The sequence below is a fragment of the Orcinus orca genome, chromosome 2, assembly GCF_937001465.1.
Source record: "Orcinus orca chromosome 2, mOrcOrc1.1, whole genome shotgun sequence".
NCBI lineage: Eukaryota > Metazoa > Chordata > Mammalia > Artiodactyla > Delphinidae > Orcinus > Orcinus orca.
Window position 1 is genome coordinate 87,070,343 of NC_064560.1, and position 19,214 is coordinate 87,089,556.

At 48.2% G+C, this 19,214-nt stretch overlaps 1 protein-coding gene across 8 annotated transcripts in view; it reads left to right on the top strand.

Annotated features, from left to right (window-relative positions):
• The first annotated feature begins 604 nt into the window (after positions 1-604).
• The window catches only part of CELF6 (CUGBP Elav-like family member 6), a 37,408-nt gene continuing 18,798 nt past the window's right edge, over positions 605-19,214 (top strand). For 5 of the 8 annotated variants that reach the window (XM_033440012.2, XM_049706493.1, XM_033440013.2 and 2 more), the window contains exons 1-3: positions 605-6,276; positions 10,015-10,097; positions 19,128-19,176. In XM_033440012.2, the coding sequence (XP_033295903.1) occupies positions 6,015-6,276; positions 10,015-10,097; positions 19,128-19,176 (394 nt within the window). In that variant the 5' untranslated portion in view covers positions 605-6,014. The remainder of the gene's footprint in view (positions 6,277-10,014; positions 10,098-19,127; positions 19,177-19,214) is intronic. The other 3 variants (XM_049706494.1, XM_033440017.2, XM_033440014.2) reach the window with 3 other exon arrangements.

Here is a 19,214-nt window from a genome sequence, read left to right on the forward strand (position 1 = left end):
AAAACAAATATTGTATATTAACGCATATATGTGGAACCTAGAAAAATGGTACAGATGAACTGGTTTACAGGGCAGAAATAGAGACACAGATGTAGAGAACAAACGTATGGACACCAGTGGTGGAAAATGGTGGGGGGACGGGTGGTGGTTGTGGTGGGATGAATTGCGAGATTGGGATTGACATATATACACTAATATGTATAAAATAGATAACTAATATGAAACTGCTGTATAAAAATATAAATAAAATTAAGTTAGAAAGAAAGAAGAAAGAAATGGGTCAATGGAATGAAATAGAGTCCAGAAGTAATCACGTAACATAAACAATTAATTTTTGACAAAGGCAGTTCAGTAAAGAAGGGGTAGCCTTTCTCAATAAATGCTGCTGGAACAAATGGATATCCATATGTAAAAAAAAATTTTCTTAGTTAACTTGATCCATACCTCACGCCATACAAAAAAATTTTTAACTAAAAATGATTCATAAAACTAAATGTTGGCTGGTCCGCGTGCAGTGGTGTTTACAATTAATTGATCACAGCCAGTTACAGATTTCTTTGTTCCTTCTCCACTCCCACTGCTTCACTTGACTAGCCTTAAAAAAAAAAAAAAAAAAAAAAAAAAAAACAACTAAATGTAAAACCTGATACTATAAAAACTTCTAGAAGAAAACATAAGGGAAAAATCCTTGTGTCCTTGGTTTAGGCAACAGTTTTTAGATATGCTACCAAACCCATTAAATAACAAATTGATAACTTGGTCATCATAAAAATTAAAACTAAAAACTACTATTGAAAAGTCACTGTTAAGAAAATGAAAATACAAGCCACAGACTGGGAGAAAAATCTTTGCAAAGTAGAACTGACAAAGAACTTGGAACTACAATATCTAAAGAATTTCTGGGACTTCCCTGGTTGTGCAGTGGTTAAGAATCTGCCTGCCAATGCAGGGGACATGGGTTCAAGCCCTGGTCCGGGAAGATCCCACATGCCATGGAGCAAATAAGCCCATGCACCACAACTACTGAGCCTGTGCTCTAGAGCCCGCAAGCCACAACTGCTGAGCCTGTGTGCCATAACTACTGAAGCCCACACACCTAGAGCCCGTGCTCCGCAACAAGAGAAGCCACCACAATGAGAAGCCCACGCACCACAACGAAGAGTAACCCCCGCTCTCCACACATAAAGAAAGCCTGAGCACAACAATGAAGACCCAGCAGAGACAAAATTTTTTTAAAAATTATATAAAATAAAAAAACAGAAGAAAACCATTAAGAAAATAAAAGAAGCTCTTAAAAAATCAGTATAAATAAGAATTAGAAAAATTCAGAAATGTGAGAATTGGAAAAAAAATAAGATTTTAAAAAGTAAGCTTACAAAACTCAGGAAAAAGAATAAACTAAAAGTTATTTCTGAAATGAAAAGTAAACTAGAATGGGGGCTTCCCTGGTGGCGCAGTGGTTAGGAATCCTCCTGTCAATGCAGGGGACATGGGTTCGATCCCTGGTCCAGGAAGATCCCACATACTGTGGAAAAACTGAGCCCGTGTGCCACAACTACTGAGCCTGCACTCTAGAGCCCACAAGCCACAACTACTGAGCCCATGCCATGACTACTGAAGCCCGTGTTCCTAGAGCCCATTCTCCACAACAAGAGAAGCCACTGCAATGAGAAGCCTGTGCACCGCAGTGAAGAGTAGCCCCCACTCTCTGCAACTAGAGAAAGCCTGCACGCAGCAATGAAGACCCAATTCATCCAAAAAATAAATAAATGAATAAAAATCTAAAAAGAAAAATTTAACAGAGCCTCAGGGACCTATGGGATTCTAACAAAAGATCTAACATTCTTGTCATCATAGTCCTGGAGAAAAAGATAAAAGAGATGAAAAAGTACTTGAATGGCTGAACACTACCCAAATTTAGCAAACCCCAAACAGGATAAAGGCAAAGAAATCCACTTCAAGACACCTCATAGTCAAACTTCTGAAACTAAAGACAAAGAGTAGAATTGCAAAAGCAGTGAGAAAGAAATGACACCTTACCTATCAGAGAAAAACAATTCGAATGATAATAGATTTCTCCTCAGAAACTGTGGAAGCCATAAAGAAGTGGCACATTTTTTTATGTGCTGAAAGAAAATAACTGTCAAGCCAGAATCCTGGGACTTTCCTGGTGGTCCAGTGGCTAAGATGCCACTCTCCCAATGCAGGGGGCCCGGTTTTGATCCCTGGTTAGGGAACTAGATCCCACATGCTGCAACTAAAAGTTCACATGCTGCAACTAAAAGAGCCCACATGATGCAATTAAAAGAGCCCGCGGGACTTCCCTGGTGGTGCAGTGGTTAAGAATCTCCCTGCCAATGCAGGGGACACGGGCTCAAGCCCTGGTCCAGGAAGATCCCACATGCCACGGAGCAACTAAGCCTATGCACCACAACTACTGAGCCTGTGCTCTAGAGCCCATGAGCCACAACTACTGAGCCCGTGTGCCACAACTACTGCAGCCCGCATGCCAGAGCCCATGGTCTGCAACAAGAGAAGCCACCACAGTGAGATGCCCGCGCACCACAACGAAGAGTGGCCCCTGCTCTCCACAACTAGAGAAAGCCCGCATTCAACAGCAAAGACACAATGCAGCCCAAAATAAATAAATAAATAAATGTAAAAAAACAAGAGTTTGAATACCACAACTAAAAGAGCCCGTATGCTGCAAATGTCCTGCATGCTGCAACAAAGGTCCCGTGTGTCGCAACTAAGACCCAGCGCAGCCAAATAAGTAAATTTTTTTTTTAAAAAGCTGTAGTCTTGTATTCAGCAAAAATAAACTTCAGGAATGAAGGGGAAATCAAGATATCGATATTTTCAGATGAAGGAAAACTTAGGGAATTTGTCACCAGAAAAACTACGTTAAAAGGATGGCTAAAGAAGTTATTAAAATATAAAGGAAATGATAAAAGAAGGAATTTTAGACTATCTGGAAGGAGGAAAAAACAATGGAAAGATGAAAATATGGGGGGACTTCCTTGGTTGTCCAGTGGTTAAGATTCCACACTCCCAATGCAGGGGGCACGGGTTCAGTCCCTTATCAGGGAACTAAGACCCTGCATGCACAGAGCAGCCAAAAAATTTTTTTAAATGAGATTTTTAAAAAAGATGAAAATATGGGTAAATATAATAGGCTTTATGGGTCTTCTTGAGTTTTCCAAGTTGTTTTTGAATAATATTGATGTGGTTCTCAAAGTATGTAGAAGACATAGTTAAGACAATTATATTATAAATGAGGGAAGATAAAGGGACTTAAGGTAGGTACACTTTCTATACTTCACTTGAACTGGTAAAATGTCAACACCAGTAAACTTTGATGTGTATGTATAATGTACCTAGAATAAGGAACAAGTAATCCTTAGGAAGATAGTAAAAAACAAAAAACAGAGAGATGAAGGACAGAGGGAACAAAAAGAAGACAGAAAATTAAGTGGCAGATTTAAGCCCTAACATTATTGATAATTACATTAAATGTGAATGGTCTAAATACAACAATTAAAGGACAAAGATTGATGGCCTGAATTTAAAAAGTGACCCAACTATATCTTGTCACTTCAAATATAACAGTATAGGTAGGTTGAAAATAAAAGGATGGAAAAAGATATACTAGGCAAACATTAACCAAAAGAAATCAGGAGTGGCTATATTAATATCAGATAAAGTAGATCTCAGAGCAAGAAATTTGTCAAGAACAGAGAATGATATTACATAATGATAAAAGAGTCAATCTTAAATATGTATGCACCAATCAACAGAGTTGCAAAATATGTGAAGCAAAAACTAATAGAACTGAAAGGAGAAATAGATAAATTAAAATTACAGTTGTAGACTTCAATACGCATCTCTCAACAGGTGATAAAACAAGTAGCCATAAAGTCAGGAAAGATACAGAACTCCACAGCACCATCAACCAACAGGATCTAATCATCATTTATAGAACAATGCACCCAGCAACAGCAGAATATACATTCTTTTCAATCACCAAAAAACCCACATTTACCAAGATAGATCATATTCTGAGGATCACAAAACCTCAACAAATGTTAAAAAAATTGAAATCATACAGAGTATGTTCTCTGACCACAATGGACTCAAACTAGAAATCAGTAACAGAAAGATAACAGGAAAATCTCCAAACACTTGGAAACTAAACAATACACTTATAAATAAAATGAGGACGTTTCAAAGAAATTTTTAAAAATACATCAAGCTCAGTGAAAATGAAATGTTCTGGCCACCCATTCCATAATCAGGTAATTACAAGGAGTAACTTTTATTAAAAGTCAAAAAAGAATTTTAAAAAATCACAGTTTATTTCTGAATTTGAATTGTTGTAAGAACATTCTATTGATTCCAGTTGCTACTGCTGCTCTTGAGCAGTTTCTTAGTCAATGGAATTGACAGGTTAGCAATTTTACTGAAAGAAGGCAAGAAAAAATTAATGAAATAAACATATAATTTATTGTATTACTTCTCTGAACATCACTGACCCATCAAGAGAATACTCAGACATAAGCAAGAGTAATAAAATTCTATCAGGTCTGATATTTTGCTAACTTTCAGTCATATAAAAACAGCTTTACACATTTTTTTTTTTTTTTTTTTTTTTTTGCGGTACGCGGGCCTTGCGGCCTCTCCCGTTTCGGAGCACAGGCTCCGGACGCGCAGGCTCAGCAGCCATGGCTCACGGGCCCGGCCGCTCCGCGGCACGTGGGATCCTCCCGGACTGGGGCACGAACCCGCGTCCCCTGCATCGGCAGGCGGACCCCCAACCACTGCGCCACCAGGGAAGCCCTTTACACGTATTTTTCATTTTTATTATGAAAGTGTATTTGTGGAAATAAGAAGTGAACATATTTTATTTAACAAATTGTAACTTGATTTATATCTTTTAAATATTTAGATACACAGTATGTCTGTTTTTCATTTCTTCTCTTGCACTGGGCCCAGCAGATGTTAGGGGTGGGCCTGATCCTAACCTCCTTGACCCTCAGACCCTCAGCTTCCTTTTCCGGAAAAGGAGAATAACACTCCTGAGCTCACGAATTCGGATGAACTAGGCACCTGAGCAAATATGGCTAATGTAAGTTCCCTCACTCTCCTGAGGAGGAATTCATGTTCTAGGAGTGTTTTGGAGTCTTTGTTTTGTTTTTCTTTCTTTAAAATTTTATTTTTATTTTTTGGGGTATGCACGGGAGTCTCGTGGGTAAGGAAGTGGTTGAAAACACCGAAGGGAGAGTTGTGTGATAGGGCGGGGTGGGATCGGCTCCGAGGAACTGGCTTTGGTAGTGGGAATGGAGAAGAGGAATCCCCATCCGCCCCCGCAGGAAACGCTCCAGTGATTGGAGGTGTGTGTGCTTGTGTGTGCCGGTGTGTGAGGAGGGGGTTAGCTCTGACTCCCGCAGACATCACCACGCATGACGAAGCTACTTCCCCTCACGCGGTCCAAGGCGCACACGCGCGATCCACGGCCACGCCTGCACACACTCGACACACACAGGGTAACCGAGGGTCCGGTTGCCATGGCGAGCAGGAGCGCGAGAGCCCTGCCGCCCCGCCCGCCCCCGGCCGAGCCCGGTCAACTCCATCTCTGATTGGTCGCTGCTTCCTCATTATGCAAATCATTTGCGTAGACCCGGCGGCCAGCTGCCTTACGTCATCAAACACGGGGGCTGGGGCTCGGGGCTCAGCTCCGGGAGAGCTCGGGCGGGAGCCCAGAGAGCGAGGCGCGGGGACCCGAAGCTAGACCCCAGCATCCCGCCGCTTCGGCCCGGGCCTGCCCCGCCCCCTGCCCCGCCCTTTTCCAGCCCGCCCCACCCTTTCTACGCCCCTCCATCCGGACCCCGCCCCCGGTGCAGCCCCCCGCCCTCGCTGCCCGTGTCCCGCCCCCTCCCCCCCTGGCCCTCGCCACCGGTCCAGGGAGGGGACGGCGGGACAGGCGGGACCGGCGGGAGGGCGGACCGGGCGGGGATATGGCCGCGGCGCCCGGAGGGTCTGCGCCGCCCGCCGGCCCCGGCCCGCGCCTGGGTTTCAGCACCGCGGACAGCGGCGTCGGCATGAGCGGGCTAAACCCGGGTCCTGCCGTGCCCATGAAGGACCACGACGCCATCAAGCTCTTCGTGGGGCAGATCCCGAGGGGCTTGGACGAGCAGGACCTCAAGCCGCTGTTCGAGGAGTTCGGCCGCATCTACGAGCTGACGGTGCTGAAGGACCGGCTCACCGGCCTCCACAAAGGTGCGCGGGGTCAGCCCAGCCCAGCCCAGCCTAGCCCTGCCCAGCCCTGCCCAGCCCCATTCCGATTAGAGTGCGGCCCAGCCCAAATCCCAGCCTCAACCCCAGCCCCAACCCTAGCCCTATCTAGAGCCAGTCCAACACCAGTCTAATACCAGCCCACTTCAGCCCAGTCTTCTTCCCAGATCACAGAACCCCCAACCCAGAATTTTCTCTCTGACATCCTCCCTCTGATCATCACTCTGGTCCCGACATGTACTCTACTCTAACCTCCAACTCCCTTCCCTTCACGTCTCACATTGCAACACTCCTCGCCTTTCAGCTGGACTTCCCTCTATCTCTCCCATCAGACATCTCAAATCCTGGAATTTGGAAACTTATTCCACCTTCTAGGTCTCTGACACCTTCAATCTCCCAAACCCTGGACCCAATCATTCCTGAACCACCATCCCTCCACCCCCATCTGGGGCCACCCCACTCAGGCCTAACCACCTTCACACACATTTTGGGCTTGCACCCCTCATTCTGGCCTCCAAGACCAGTCAACCCCCAGAACCTTCTTTTGATTCACACTGCCAACCTAAAATCTCACAGACACAAACTCTCCGCTTCTTCAGAACCCATGCCTGTCTAAGTCACAAAATCCAATTCCCCTCCCAGGAGGCTCTCAGCACCAAATTCCACCTTCATGCTTAACAATAGCCCCAATCTCTCCTACTCCCATCCAGAATCCCACCACTGTCTTCCTTTTCTGATTTGAGTCCAGAACTCTGATCTCAGCTGGGAACTCCAGCCACCTTGTGCCCCCTCATCTCAGGCTTCTTCTCAGCTGAACCTACACTTCTTTTACCCTCTAATCTTCCCACTCCTGTGACACATATTTGTCCCTTCCCAATCCTCTTTATGGCCTCCTGCTTTCCCTCCCTCACAGGGTGGTCCTGGACCAGAGCCTGTGGACCAGAGCCTCAGGGTGGGTCAGGTTGAAGAGGCAGAAAGGGGTCTTCTCCCTGCCCTTGCTAGAGAGAGACGCACCAGGTCCTATCCAGCCACACCCCTTTCCTCCTGTAGGAATAGGGAGGAGGCTTGTTTACATGCAGAAAAGTCTGTCCAGGCTGGGCTGGAGTAAGAGAGCCAGAGACACATTCATACATGGGCAGGGGAAGGAAATTATTTGAGAAGAAACACCTTTTTCTCTCCCCACCTTCACCATGCTGCAGTTTCAGGGTTTGGGGAGTGGGGGAGGGTCCCCAACTATCCTCCGTGATCTTTCCAGGAGAGAAGTGGTGGGTCCTGGGTAATAGTTAAATGTACTTTCCTAAGGGCTAAGAGCTGGAAACAGGCTGCCACCTTTTCAACTCAGAGGCTTTGGAGAGTTCCTAGGCATACTAACATAGAGGCTCCAGGAAAATGCCCATAGAAGATTTGGGAGCAGCTATGAAGCAGTGCATCTTCCACCCTCCTGGGTGGGGTCATTTTTAGAGGGGCATGAAATGACAAGACCATACCATCCAGATTCCTTCTAACACAGTCCAGCTGCCCAGCTGTACATCCAACCATAGCAATTTATTTTCTTATTTTCTAGACATTTATTTCGGTATGTAAGTACAAGCTAATCTTTCTGAGCCATCTGTACAGTAAGGGAAGTGTACAGAATACCTTTAATTCTCACTCAAACACCATCGGAGTCTCTGAACTGTTCCCTCATCCTTTCTCTCTTTCTCTCTACACTTAGTTCCAATTCTTCCTGTTTTTTTTCATTCATCTGTCCTTCAAGCCATGCGTCTCTGTCTTTTTATCCTTCATTCTTCCACTCCCTTTCCCAGGTAGTCACACAGGGCTCCTTTAGGCAGCAGCTAGGCCCTCGAGCCTTTCTGAGAGGCCCCCAGCCCTGCCCAGTTCTGACATCAGCTAATACGGCTTGGTGGAAGTAGATGGAAGAGAGATGTAAGCGGAATCAGGTGTTTGGTGATTTATCCCCAAACCAACCCACAGCTCTTGAAGGCAGGGTTGCCTTGCAAGATCACTGAGGAGGGTCTCCAAGTCAACATATTCTCCACCTTCTCCCCAGCAACAGTGATGTCCAAAAGCCAGAGTGACTCGTTTTCTTTTTGATGGCTGAGTACCACGGGGGGCAGCCACAGTGCTTTTAAAACAAGCTCAGCCTAGGAGTTTGGAGATTCCAAACCCTATCCTGCCACTTGTATACTCTCTGGGCTTCAGTTTCCCTATTGATATGATAAGAGTTTGTCCCAGGAGTTCTCTAGGGTCACTTTAACCCAATGAATGGCAGATATCCGCCCACCTTAAGAGGGCAACCACATAGGAGACATTGGAGAAAATGTTCCCATTTGCCTTTGAAGTCTGCTGAGGTCTAAGTGGAAAACTGCACCACACTCCTAATGGCTTCCCACATCCACTTTCTCTTCCTTCAGTCTTTCTCCTTCCTACACTCAGAAGGCTGTTTTTGAAAACACAGACCTAATGTCACAACCCTTTAGTGGCTCTCCACTGTTCTTAGGAAAAAGTTCAAAATCCAGACTGAGGTTATAGATGAGCTGATCCCTGCACACCCCACTGGCCACTCTGCCCCTAAGTTACCAATCTCCAACCATACTAGCCTTCCATCCATTTCCCCAACACACTGAATTCTTCACTCAGTCATCATATGTACTATTCTCTCTGCTTGAAATAATCGCCACACTTTTTGTTACCTCATTAACACCCGTTTGTTATTGAGAATTCAGTGTGTTCTTTGAGACATTCCTCAACCTTGTGGAGTTAGATACATCCCCCTCATGATCCTTTACATGATCCCCCTTAAGGCAGGAAATGTATCTGTCTTGTTGCCACTTTACCTTCAAGCCCTCATAATGTCCCACCATAATAAATATTCAATAAATCTTTTCTGAATGAGTGAGTGCTCAATGACTTTTGGAAAGGAAGAAATCTTGGCCCTGTGCTTCTTAGCAGGCTACAGGTTCTGAGGCTGGACAAAGAGAGGGTAGGACTGATCCTCTGGCTCAACCCCGACTCCTTCTCTCCCCTGCATCTACTGGTTCTTTTAGAGAAGTCAAATTTGGGGCACAATAACTATTTAAGAGGCCCTATCTTGAAGTCCTGGGAGAGCTGACAGATCAAGTTCCTTGGATAGGATTGGAAGTCCCTAGAAGCTCCTACCCATAGGACACCCTTAAACCAGTCCCATCTTCCAAGCCTCAAAATTATCCCTTCCTCAGACTCAAACTAGGAGGAGGTGTTAGGAAGGAGTTCTAGGGTCCTGGGGTCCCAACCTTTCTCCTCTTCTCTGTCCCCTCCCATCTGAAACTGAGTTGGGAAGGAATTGAGGCTGATTCTGAGAGACTTTGGGAGTATGAATCCAAAAAGGAAAGGGGAGGCTGGGGTTAAAGCTGAAGGCAAAGCTGCTTAGGGAGGTCTAACCCTAACAGGATTTATGGCTGGAGTGGGGAGGGGAGATGTGGGATTGTATTAGCATGTGACTGGGTGTGGGTACACATGTTCCGTAGGCAAGAGGCCACGAGCAATTGAGAAGGAGCCAGAGCCTGGGACACAGGCACACGAAGCCCCTCCCTTCAGAGAAGGTGGGAGGCAGAGAAGCCTTCTCAGAAGTAGTGTCCTTGTTTAAAGGAGAGTGGCCTGGAGTTTGTCAACTTAATGGGGTCTTTCCAGGAAGAGTATCTGGGGGTTTCAGGAAACCCCCTGAGCCAGCCTCTTCCTCCCCAGGCTGTGCCTTCCTCACCTACTGCGCCCGGGACTCTGCTCTCAAGGCCCAGAGTGCACTGCACGAGCAGAAGACCCTGCCAGGGGTAAGTCCACCAGGGTTGGTTGTGGGGGGGAATCACCTCAGGCTGGGGACATAGGCCCTATGTGCATGCCAAAGCAGCATATAGGGGCTGGGCTGGGACCAGGAACTAGAAGAAGAGTCATCTTTCCAGGAGAGGACTTACCTGTACCCTTAACAGCTACAGGTTATGTGTTATGTTCAGTCTTCTGGTCCAAAGAAACGGGCTCAAGACTCTTGGGCTAAGTGTACCACGCCCATAGCTAGGGAAGGCATTACTGTTGTGAGCTATGCTAGAGTTTGTCCATGTTGGCTAAAATCATGATTTTTAGGTGTCATTTGTCACTGGTGTGAGCATATACGCAGATGCATGGAGGAGAGGCCCTGCTGGTCTGGAATCCCACTTCCTCCAGTTCTAGGGTCCTTGGTGCACTTCCCTCTGGTCCTCTTCCTGTAATGCTTTTTGGGGTGTCTTGACTCACCAAGATTGCTTTCCCTCCACACCCCAAACACGCAGCTAAAGTTAAGAGAGATCTGATTCCACAGGCAGCTAGGCTACTGTGTATCAGTGGCACTTGATATGGCCTTGGCTAATGGCTAATCACTGGACAAAAGGCAAAGTGGGACCTACTGTGGAAGGAAGAAAGTGGTGATTGTTAGGAACTAGTGTGGGTTCACCAAGAGCAAGTCATACTACACAGCCTCATTCTTTCTTGTCCAAGGAGTGATATGTCTAGAACAACAATGCTATTCAAATGTCCCAGGCAGGCCAAACATGGGACACATATCCACTTCCAGGCCTCAGATTTAAGAGGGTCACTAGCCTACCATAAAGAGACTAGGATGGGATGGGAACATAAAATATATCATGGAATGATAATTTGAAGAATTGGGGATATTTAGCTGGAGAAAATAGGGTTTAGTGGGGGCTGCAATAGGGAGGCATCATAACATAATAATTAAGAATACTAGTTTTTTGAGACTCACAGACTGGATCTGAATCCCAGCTCTGCCATTTACCACTGCTGTGTCTTCAGATACATTACTAGAAAATTTCCTCATCTATAAGGAGTAGGTTATACTAACACTTAGCTCTCTGGGCTATTGTGAGGATTAACCGAGGCGTAGCAAGTGCCTGGCACAGAGTAAGATCTTGATACATATTACTGTTGGGGTGGGTAACCGCTTTCACATCCTGAAGAGGGATTTGGTTTCCTATGGGTGGCCTCACAGAGCGGTGGGGTATAAAGAACAGATGCACTAATTTCAGCTCCGTGTAAAGAAGTCATTTCTCTGAATTGGAGCTCTCCAGCCATAAGGCAGGCTTTACTTAGAGCTGATCAGGCTGTCATTGGGGTGTCAGATCCTAGAACCAATCCTTGTAATTGAAGGAACTTGAGCCTCGCTCTTCAAGACTCAGTGTCAAGTTAACACTAACTTATCACCCTCGCCAGAGGGTGACACTAACTTATCACCCTCCAGAGCCTGTATGCAGGCTCTGGAGTCAGACAGACCTGGGTGTCGATCCAGGCCCCACCACTCACTGACTCTATGACCTTGAGCAAGTCTTTACCTCTCTAAGCCTAAGCTTCCTCATCTGTGAAATTGAACTTGTAGGGTTGTTATAATAATTAAATGAACTAAGTCATGTAAAGTGCTTAACACAGATCTTGGCAGACAATCAGTACTCAATACAGGTTAGCTGGTGGTAGTAGTAGTAGTAGTAGTAGTAACAGCAGCATTACTAGGAGTAATAGTAGAAGTCATTACTCATCCAACCTTGGGAGTAAATGACTTCTGTCACTAGAACTGAGTCAATGATACGAACAGTAACACTCCACGTGGGAAACATCATGGTAAAGGTGCAGAGACAAGAGGAACAGATGGGTGTGAAATGAGGCTGGGGGTGTAGAGGAGGGGGCCCTCATGTGAGCAGGGGCCAGACCAGAAAGAAGATCCACAGAGGGCAGTGGCTGAAGAGGAAACTTTGAACTCCAGGCTGAGGGGTTTGGACTTTATCCTGAAAGCAAATGAAAGGCACTGAAAAAATTAAGAGGAACTTTGGGAGAACAAATCCCCTCCTTAGGGACCTCCTTGGTGGTCCAGCGGTAAAGAATCCGTCTGTAATGCAGGGGATGCCAGTTCAATCCCTGGTCGGGGAACTAAGATCCCACATGCCGCGGGGCAACTAAGCCTGCACGCCACAGCTAGAGAGAAGCCCGTGCACCAGAACGAAGAGCCTGTGCACTGCAACGAAAGATCCCGTGTGCCGCAACTAAGACCTGATGCAGCCAATAAATGTTAAAAAAAAAAAAAAAAATCCCCTCCTCAACCAGCCACAGGGCTCCACAAGAGACGGGGTACCTGGGGTACTCTATGAGGCTGAGGGCACCTGAGATAAGGACAGTGAAGCCCTATACTACTGGGACAAGTTCTGGGAGAAAAAAGAGAAATAATAATAACTAACATATATTGATACCAGACAGTGTTCCTAGCACTTTACAGGTTCAAATTCATTTAATCCTCTATGAAGCAGGTATTGTTATTGGCATTCCCATTTTACAGGTGAGGAAACTGAGTCATAGAAAACAAGTGACTTGCCCAAGGTCATGTAGCTCCTAATGGGAAGATGTGGGCTTTGAATGCAAGTAGTCTGGCTCCAGAACTCATTCACTTAACCACTGCACTGTTACCTGAGCCAAGCTGGTGGCAGATAGGGGTCTAAAGTTCTGGAGGGGATGGTGACTGGGTACATCTGCCCCCTCTCACCCTTTCATCTACAGGCTTCCAACATGGCCTGACTTCCTCTTGTACTGCCAGGATTGGCTTGTTCACCCTCCTCAGCTTAACAAAGTGAAAATTAATATTTAATTATTCTCCTAAATGAAAATCGATGGCCCTGTTGGCCAGCCCCAGCAATGGCCGAGCCATCAATCTTTCCTCTGGGCCTGCCAGGGGCAGCAGTAGCTTTAGTCACCTGGCCTCAGGCCCACCAGCATGGAGAGGAGGGTGCCCAGCTCTCTGTAGGCACTGGGTCCTGGGCACACCTGCCATCTGCTGGAGAAGCAGGGACAACACTTCAATCTGGACTCTGACTGGAGGCAGGCAGGACTGTCGCTGTGGGACTAGGAAAGGCTGTGTCAAACCTAAAGAGAAAGCCTGAACCGCTAGGAGAAATGTCATGTTATCTGCTGGACTGGGACCTCCCGTCGGCCCCCCTCCACAAGCTCCCTGCTAATTTCTGTCACCTATCAAAGCTTGACTCCCTACTCAGGACTTCCTTCAAACCTCAGTGGTCTGTCCCATCTTCTACAGCTTCTTCCCCATGAAGCTAGAGTTACTTCTTTCAGCCTCACTTTAGGCTCCAGAATCCACCTGAAGAAAGTGAGGCCCAACCTCAGCCCCACCTTCTGGGATTCAGAAGGTTCCCTCCTGCCCCCGCACTTGTCTCCCTCCATGTTCATGCTCTCCTTTCCCCTGGGCATCCATCCCTTCAAACACCATGAAGGAGACAGACATAACTGAGTACATTTGCTTTTGCAGGCCGTGCCCTGCACAAAACAGCTTGAGGGGAAAAGGCAAACAGGGCCTGAAATCCAGCCACGCTCTATTGACCAAGCCATGCACATTATCACAGGACTGTGTCAGCCCAGAGGAAGGGGGACATTTTTCTTAATTTGCCCACAGGGTTGCCTCTTTGTAACTCACACAAAGGCACTGTAGCAGCTGCCCAGTGCATGAGCTGGCGCCTTTGCCCTCAAGGAGCTTCCAGCCCAGAAATAACCTGTTGCACCTCAATGGGGTTTAACCTCTGGGCACGTAGAAGAAGCATCAGGGGTGGAGAAGGAGGAGATGCTTCACAGGCGAGATGCTGTCTGAGCTGAATCATGATCATACTTCATCATGTTTGAAGGCCTAGAAACCTAAAAGACAAAAGTGTCTTCTGGAATTCTGGGGACAGTCAGGGAAAGTGCCCAGCAAAGATGTCTACGGCTCCAAGTGAATGGAGAGTATCATGCATGTTGGGCAGCACGGGAGGCAGGACTACCAGGTGTTGGCTCCCAGTCTTAGGATCTCGGGCTTTACTGGGCGGCTTGCAATGGGGAACTGTGGGTGGATTTTGAGCAGGGAAGAGTGAGGGACTGGTACCGAAAGATCACTTTGGCTACAGCGTGAATGCTGGGGTGGAGAGGATGCAATGCTGGAGGCAGATGACCCTCTGGAAACACTTGCTGAGGGCATGTGAGTGATGATACTGGCCTGGAGCTGGGGTTAGGGTCGGAACGGAGAGGAGAGGATGGACTTGAGAACTATTTAGGAAATCCATATAGATTCTAGAACGAATGGGACTTGGCAGTGGGTTGAATTAGAGGAACGGGGTGAGGTAGAACAAAGTACTGAAAATGGTGGTTTCCTTTTTATCTGCTCCACTCTTTCCTGCACCCATGACACCTCTCTTAGACCCATCAGTAGTCCCTTCTTTGGGGAGGTTCCAATAAGCATTCTTCCCACGGTGAGGGGAAGGGGCTGAGGGCATGAGTGCTGAGTGGAGGGAAGAGCTGTGATCAGGACAGAAGAGTGTGAAGAGGGCAGTGTGGACCCCAAAGGCAGGAATTTTTGGCAAGTCAAGCAGGGAGAAGGGGTAAGATCTTGCCTTCCCTGCTGCTTACAGGGGCAGAAGGCCTAGGACCCCGTACGTGTCTGTCCTGCCTCTGACCTTCTCCACTCCACTGCTTGGAGTAGGTTGTCCTCTCCTCTTTCTGACATACTCTCCCTTGATCTCCCCTCCAGGGCTGGGCCCTGAAGCAGAAATGTGCCTGGACTTGGGAAAGCCTCAGGGGAATAGGTGCCCAGCCAAGGGCAACAGCTCCCGTGAGGCCCCATGACAAGTGCTTGGCTAAGGAAGCAATGCCCTCTTTTCTTCAAAGGGGAACAGTGATTCCTTGACCCCGCTTCCACATCCCTCCCCTGGCTGTGGCAGGAACGAGGCAGGGTAGCGTTGCCCAGGTAGCTCATGTGGGCAGCTCTCTTTCTCCTTTAGCCACACAGAACATACCTAAAAACCGGGTGTCCTCCCTAACCACTCCCCAGTGGAGACTGAAGGCCCAGAGCCTGGGAACCATTCCTCTTCTCAACTCTGTCATCACCATCTTGGGCTCCTCCCCTGAGGACTTCCCCTGCACCTCCTAACTCCCAAATGACCGACTTCCCCAACACCTAAGCCATAAGCCTGAGAGTCAGCCAAAATTCCCTCCTCTCCCTCAGTCCCCACATCCAATAGAACCTTAGTCCAGTTCATTCTTCCTGAACATCCCCTGAATCTGTCCATTTCCTTCTGCCCTAGTCCAGGTCACCCTCACCCTCACCTGTATCACTGATCCTCCTGCCTCTAATCTTTCCCTTTCCAATCCTTTCTCTGCATAATGACAGCTCACGGGATCCTTCATAAGACAGATCCCTCCCCTACTTAATATCCTTCCCTGGATCCCTAGTGCCTTTGAAATACAACAAAGTCAAAGTTCCTTGTCATGGTTTTCACAACCTGCCCTGATCTGGCCCCTGCCTACCCTTCAATTTCATATCCTTCCATTTAAAACCCACACAAGCAAAAACAAACAAACAAAAAATTTATTACATCTGGTGCACCTACTAAGATCTTGCCTTTGTCATTTTCACCACACCCCTTCAAGGTGGGATCCGGAGTCCCCTTTTACTAGAGTGGATACTGAGGCTCAGAGACCTTAAGGAAGGTGTCAGTGATGGAGCCAGGATTTAAACCCACGTCTATCTGACTTGGCAGCAATCTGTACTACCCTAGCTCCCTCGGTGTCAGGTGCCCACCAGAAAACCCTTGCTTCTTCAGACTTGCATCTCCCTCTCCGTACCCCAGACACCTGGAGTGTTCAGCCTCCAGCCCCACCTCTCCCACGATCTCCACATGGCCCAAATGACCCCAGTGCTGCAAGACCCAGCTCAAACCCTGCCTCCCCCATGAAACTTTCCCTGAGCCAGCCTCTCCAGCTGGAGTCAGCCTCTCCCACAGCACTTTACCTTGCACGCCTCCCAAGGTCCTGGTCCCTCTGTGCCTCTTTATTTGTGTTCATGTCTTAAGAACGGAGCTGAGTGACACAATGCAAAAATCATGGACTTCAGTGTCAGGCAGACCTGGAGGCAAATCCCAGCTCAACCACTTACCCACCATGTGATCTTGGACAAGTGATTTAACCCCCCTCAGCCTCAGCTTTCTCATCTATACTATGGGAACAATGGCACTATCTTGCAGAGTGGTTGGAAGGAATTAAGAGACAATTATGTAAAGTGCCCCAGGAAGGGCCTGGCACATAGTGGGCTCTCTGGAAATGGTGGCATTATCTTCCCCTCTTATACGCCTTTGAGGACAGGGTCCTAGGGTCATCGCTGTCTCCCCTGAAGGGCCCAGCCCAGGGCTCTTCACAGAGTTCTGGACATACTGGCAACATGCCCGAGTGGTGGAAAGTCTAGGTGCCCAGCCTCCGAGACCTGGACTCTGCCAGGTCCACGTGGGACATGTATGTACCACCTAATGCCCACTCTCCATCAAACAGTGGTGGAGAGGGGGAGGGGGAAAATGGACATCCTCCAGAGCACCGATGAGCTCCACCTCCCCAGAAACCCAGCCGGGGAGGCAGCCGCCATGGAAACCACTGCTGTTACATGTGCTCGTCACTCTAGGCTCCAGTGAGAAATTCGTAGGATCTATTTAAGAACTAATAAAATAAGGATGGTCTTGCTCACCCTCACTGCCCCCCACTCCAGGCTTCTACCCTTCTGCCACACTCCTCCCTACCTTTCCTGCACCCCCCCCTTCCTGACCCCTTATCCCCTCATTTCCTTCCCATCTCCCCCAGTATTTCTCTCTTTCCTTGCCCTGTGTAGGTCTGTCTTATTCTCTCATCATTTCTGTCTTCCTATGTCTCTTCATCTCTCCCTGTGTCTCTGCTCTCCATGGCTCTGTCTCTTTTTTTTTTTTTTTTTTTTTTGCTGTACGTGGGCCTCTCACTGTGGTGGCCTCTCCTGTTGTGGAGCACAGGCTCCGGACGCGCAGCCTCAGCGGCCATGGCTCACGGGCCCAGCCACTCGGCGGCATGTGGGATCTTCCCGGACCGGGGCATGAATCCGTGTCCCCTGCATCAGCAGGCACAGTCTCAACCACTGCGCCACCAGGGAAGCCCGGCTCTGTCTCTTGGTCTCTCCTCCACAGTCACAGGTGGCCATGCCCAGGGACGGGTCCTGTCCTCTTGGTCCCTGGTGCAGGCCATCCAGACCTGTCCAGCTCGCCCTGATCTCCTTGGATTGATCTGTCACCCCTCTAGACTGCAGCCCGAGTCCTGTCGGTGTCTCGGCCCTCACCCACAGCCTGGTACACTGCAGGTGCTCCACCACCAGCGGGTGGGTGTGTAAGAGCGCATAAGAACCTGAGCCCTGGGTGGGAGGGGGATTGCTCTGGTTCAGGCTTGGCCTGTTTTCCTTTCCTTTCCTTTTTTTTTTTAAGCCCTCCCCCCACCCCTCCCCCAAATTTGATCCAAAGGAAATTGCTCAACTGTGACTGCCAGGGCGTTACTATGGTTACTAGGTAGCACTTGTGGCTATGGTAACAGGAAGCTGCCTGTTGTCTCGGCAACGAGCACACTGGTAGGGGATGGAGTGGCCCCTGATTGGTGCAGAAGCATTGCATTTCCTGAGGGGAGGGGGTCAGATCATCACCTTCTCAGGCCAGATGGCCATCAGTACCCCTTCCTCCATGAACAGGAAGGCTGCTCTTCTTTCCTTCCGGCACTCAGCTGTCTGCCCCCCCAACAATAATTCCTCACATCCTACGCATCCAGCTCTTGGCTGTTTACAAAGACCTTTTGCGTCCCCATTATGTCATGTGATCCCCACAACACCCATGAGAGGAAGGTGAGATGGGGATTCAATCGTGAATTCTCTCAGGGTGGTTGGGGGATGGGAGTGGGTGGGGTATATATGGAAATCACCTAGGAGCCTTTACAAATTATACAATCCCCCAACTTAAGAGTCTGATATGGTTCCCAGGTGATTCTTATTTACCCCTGATCAGGGAACCCCTGAATTAGAAGGTGAAATTGGTTGATGGGGGAGGGTATGGAGGGAGGAGTCAAGCTGCTTTCCAGGTTTATAGCCTGGATGACTGGATCAGGTTTGGGCAAAAAGATGAGCTCTGGTTTGGGTGTGTTGAGTGGAAGGTGCCAGTGGACTTTCTAGGCGGGGTGTCCGGCAAGAAGCTGGGCACATGGGTCTGAAGCTCAGGAGGGAGGTAAAGGCTGGAGACGCAGAGCTCTGAGTCATCACTGTGGGGACAGGAGCTGAGGCTGTGGGTGTGGATGAGATTAGCCAGGAAAAAAGGGAAGAGTGGGATGAGTAGGGCCAAGGATGCTGCCCTGGAGAACTCCAGCATCCTCAGGGGAAGGGGTCCCAGGGAGGGGACTGAGAGGGTGAGGGTAGAAACTATGATGACATAGAAGCTTGGGGAAGGTTTTTCTCATTTGACAAGTTGAATCTGAGAGAGGATGGCTTACTCAAAGTCATACAACCATTAAATGGCAGAGTTGGGGGTAGATGGCCCTAAATCTGATTCCCAGATTTTTAATCTAAGTGACACATAGAAGTATATTCTCAGTTTTAGACACAGAACACACATCTGCCCTACTACCCAATTCCTCGCACCCAAAGCCTTTAAGGAAGTCCAGGAGCCAGAGGGACAGGCCGCACTTGGTCCCTACACAGAGCCAAGGCAGGAGAATCTTTTTGACCTCCACAGTCCCTCCTCTGCTTGCCCCTGAGCTTCCTATCGCCTAATCCTTCAGGCTTCAGCACCTTCTAAATTCCTGCCTTTAAGGGATGAATCTTGGAGAAAATCTATAATCCCTGTGTGAGAGTGGTGGGGTGCAGAGTTCAAAGGGGTGAGGGATTAGATCCTGAGGAGTCCAGGGGTGGAGAAGCCGGGGCAGGGCCAGGCAGTCACGCTGACTGGGTGTGTTGGTCCGATGTCTTTCAGATGAATCGTCCCATCCAAGTGAAGCCGGCTGCCAGTGAGGGCCGAGGAGGTAACTTGCCTGCCTGCCGAATCTCAGGGTATCATCCA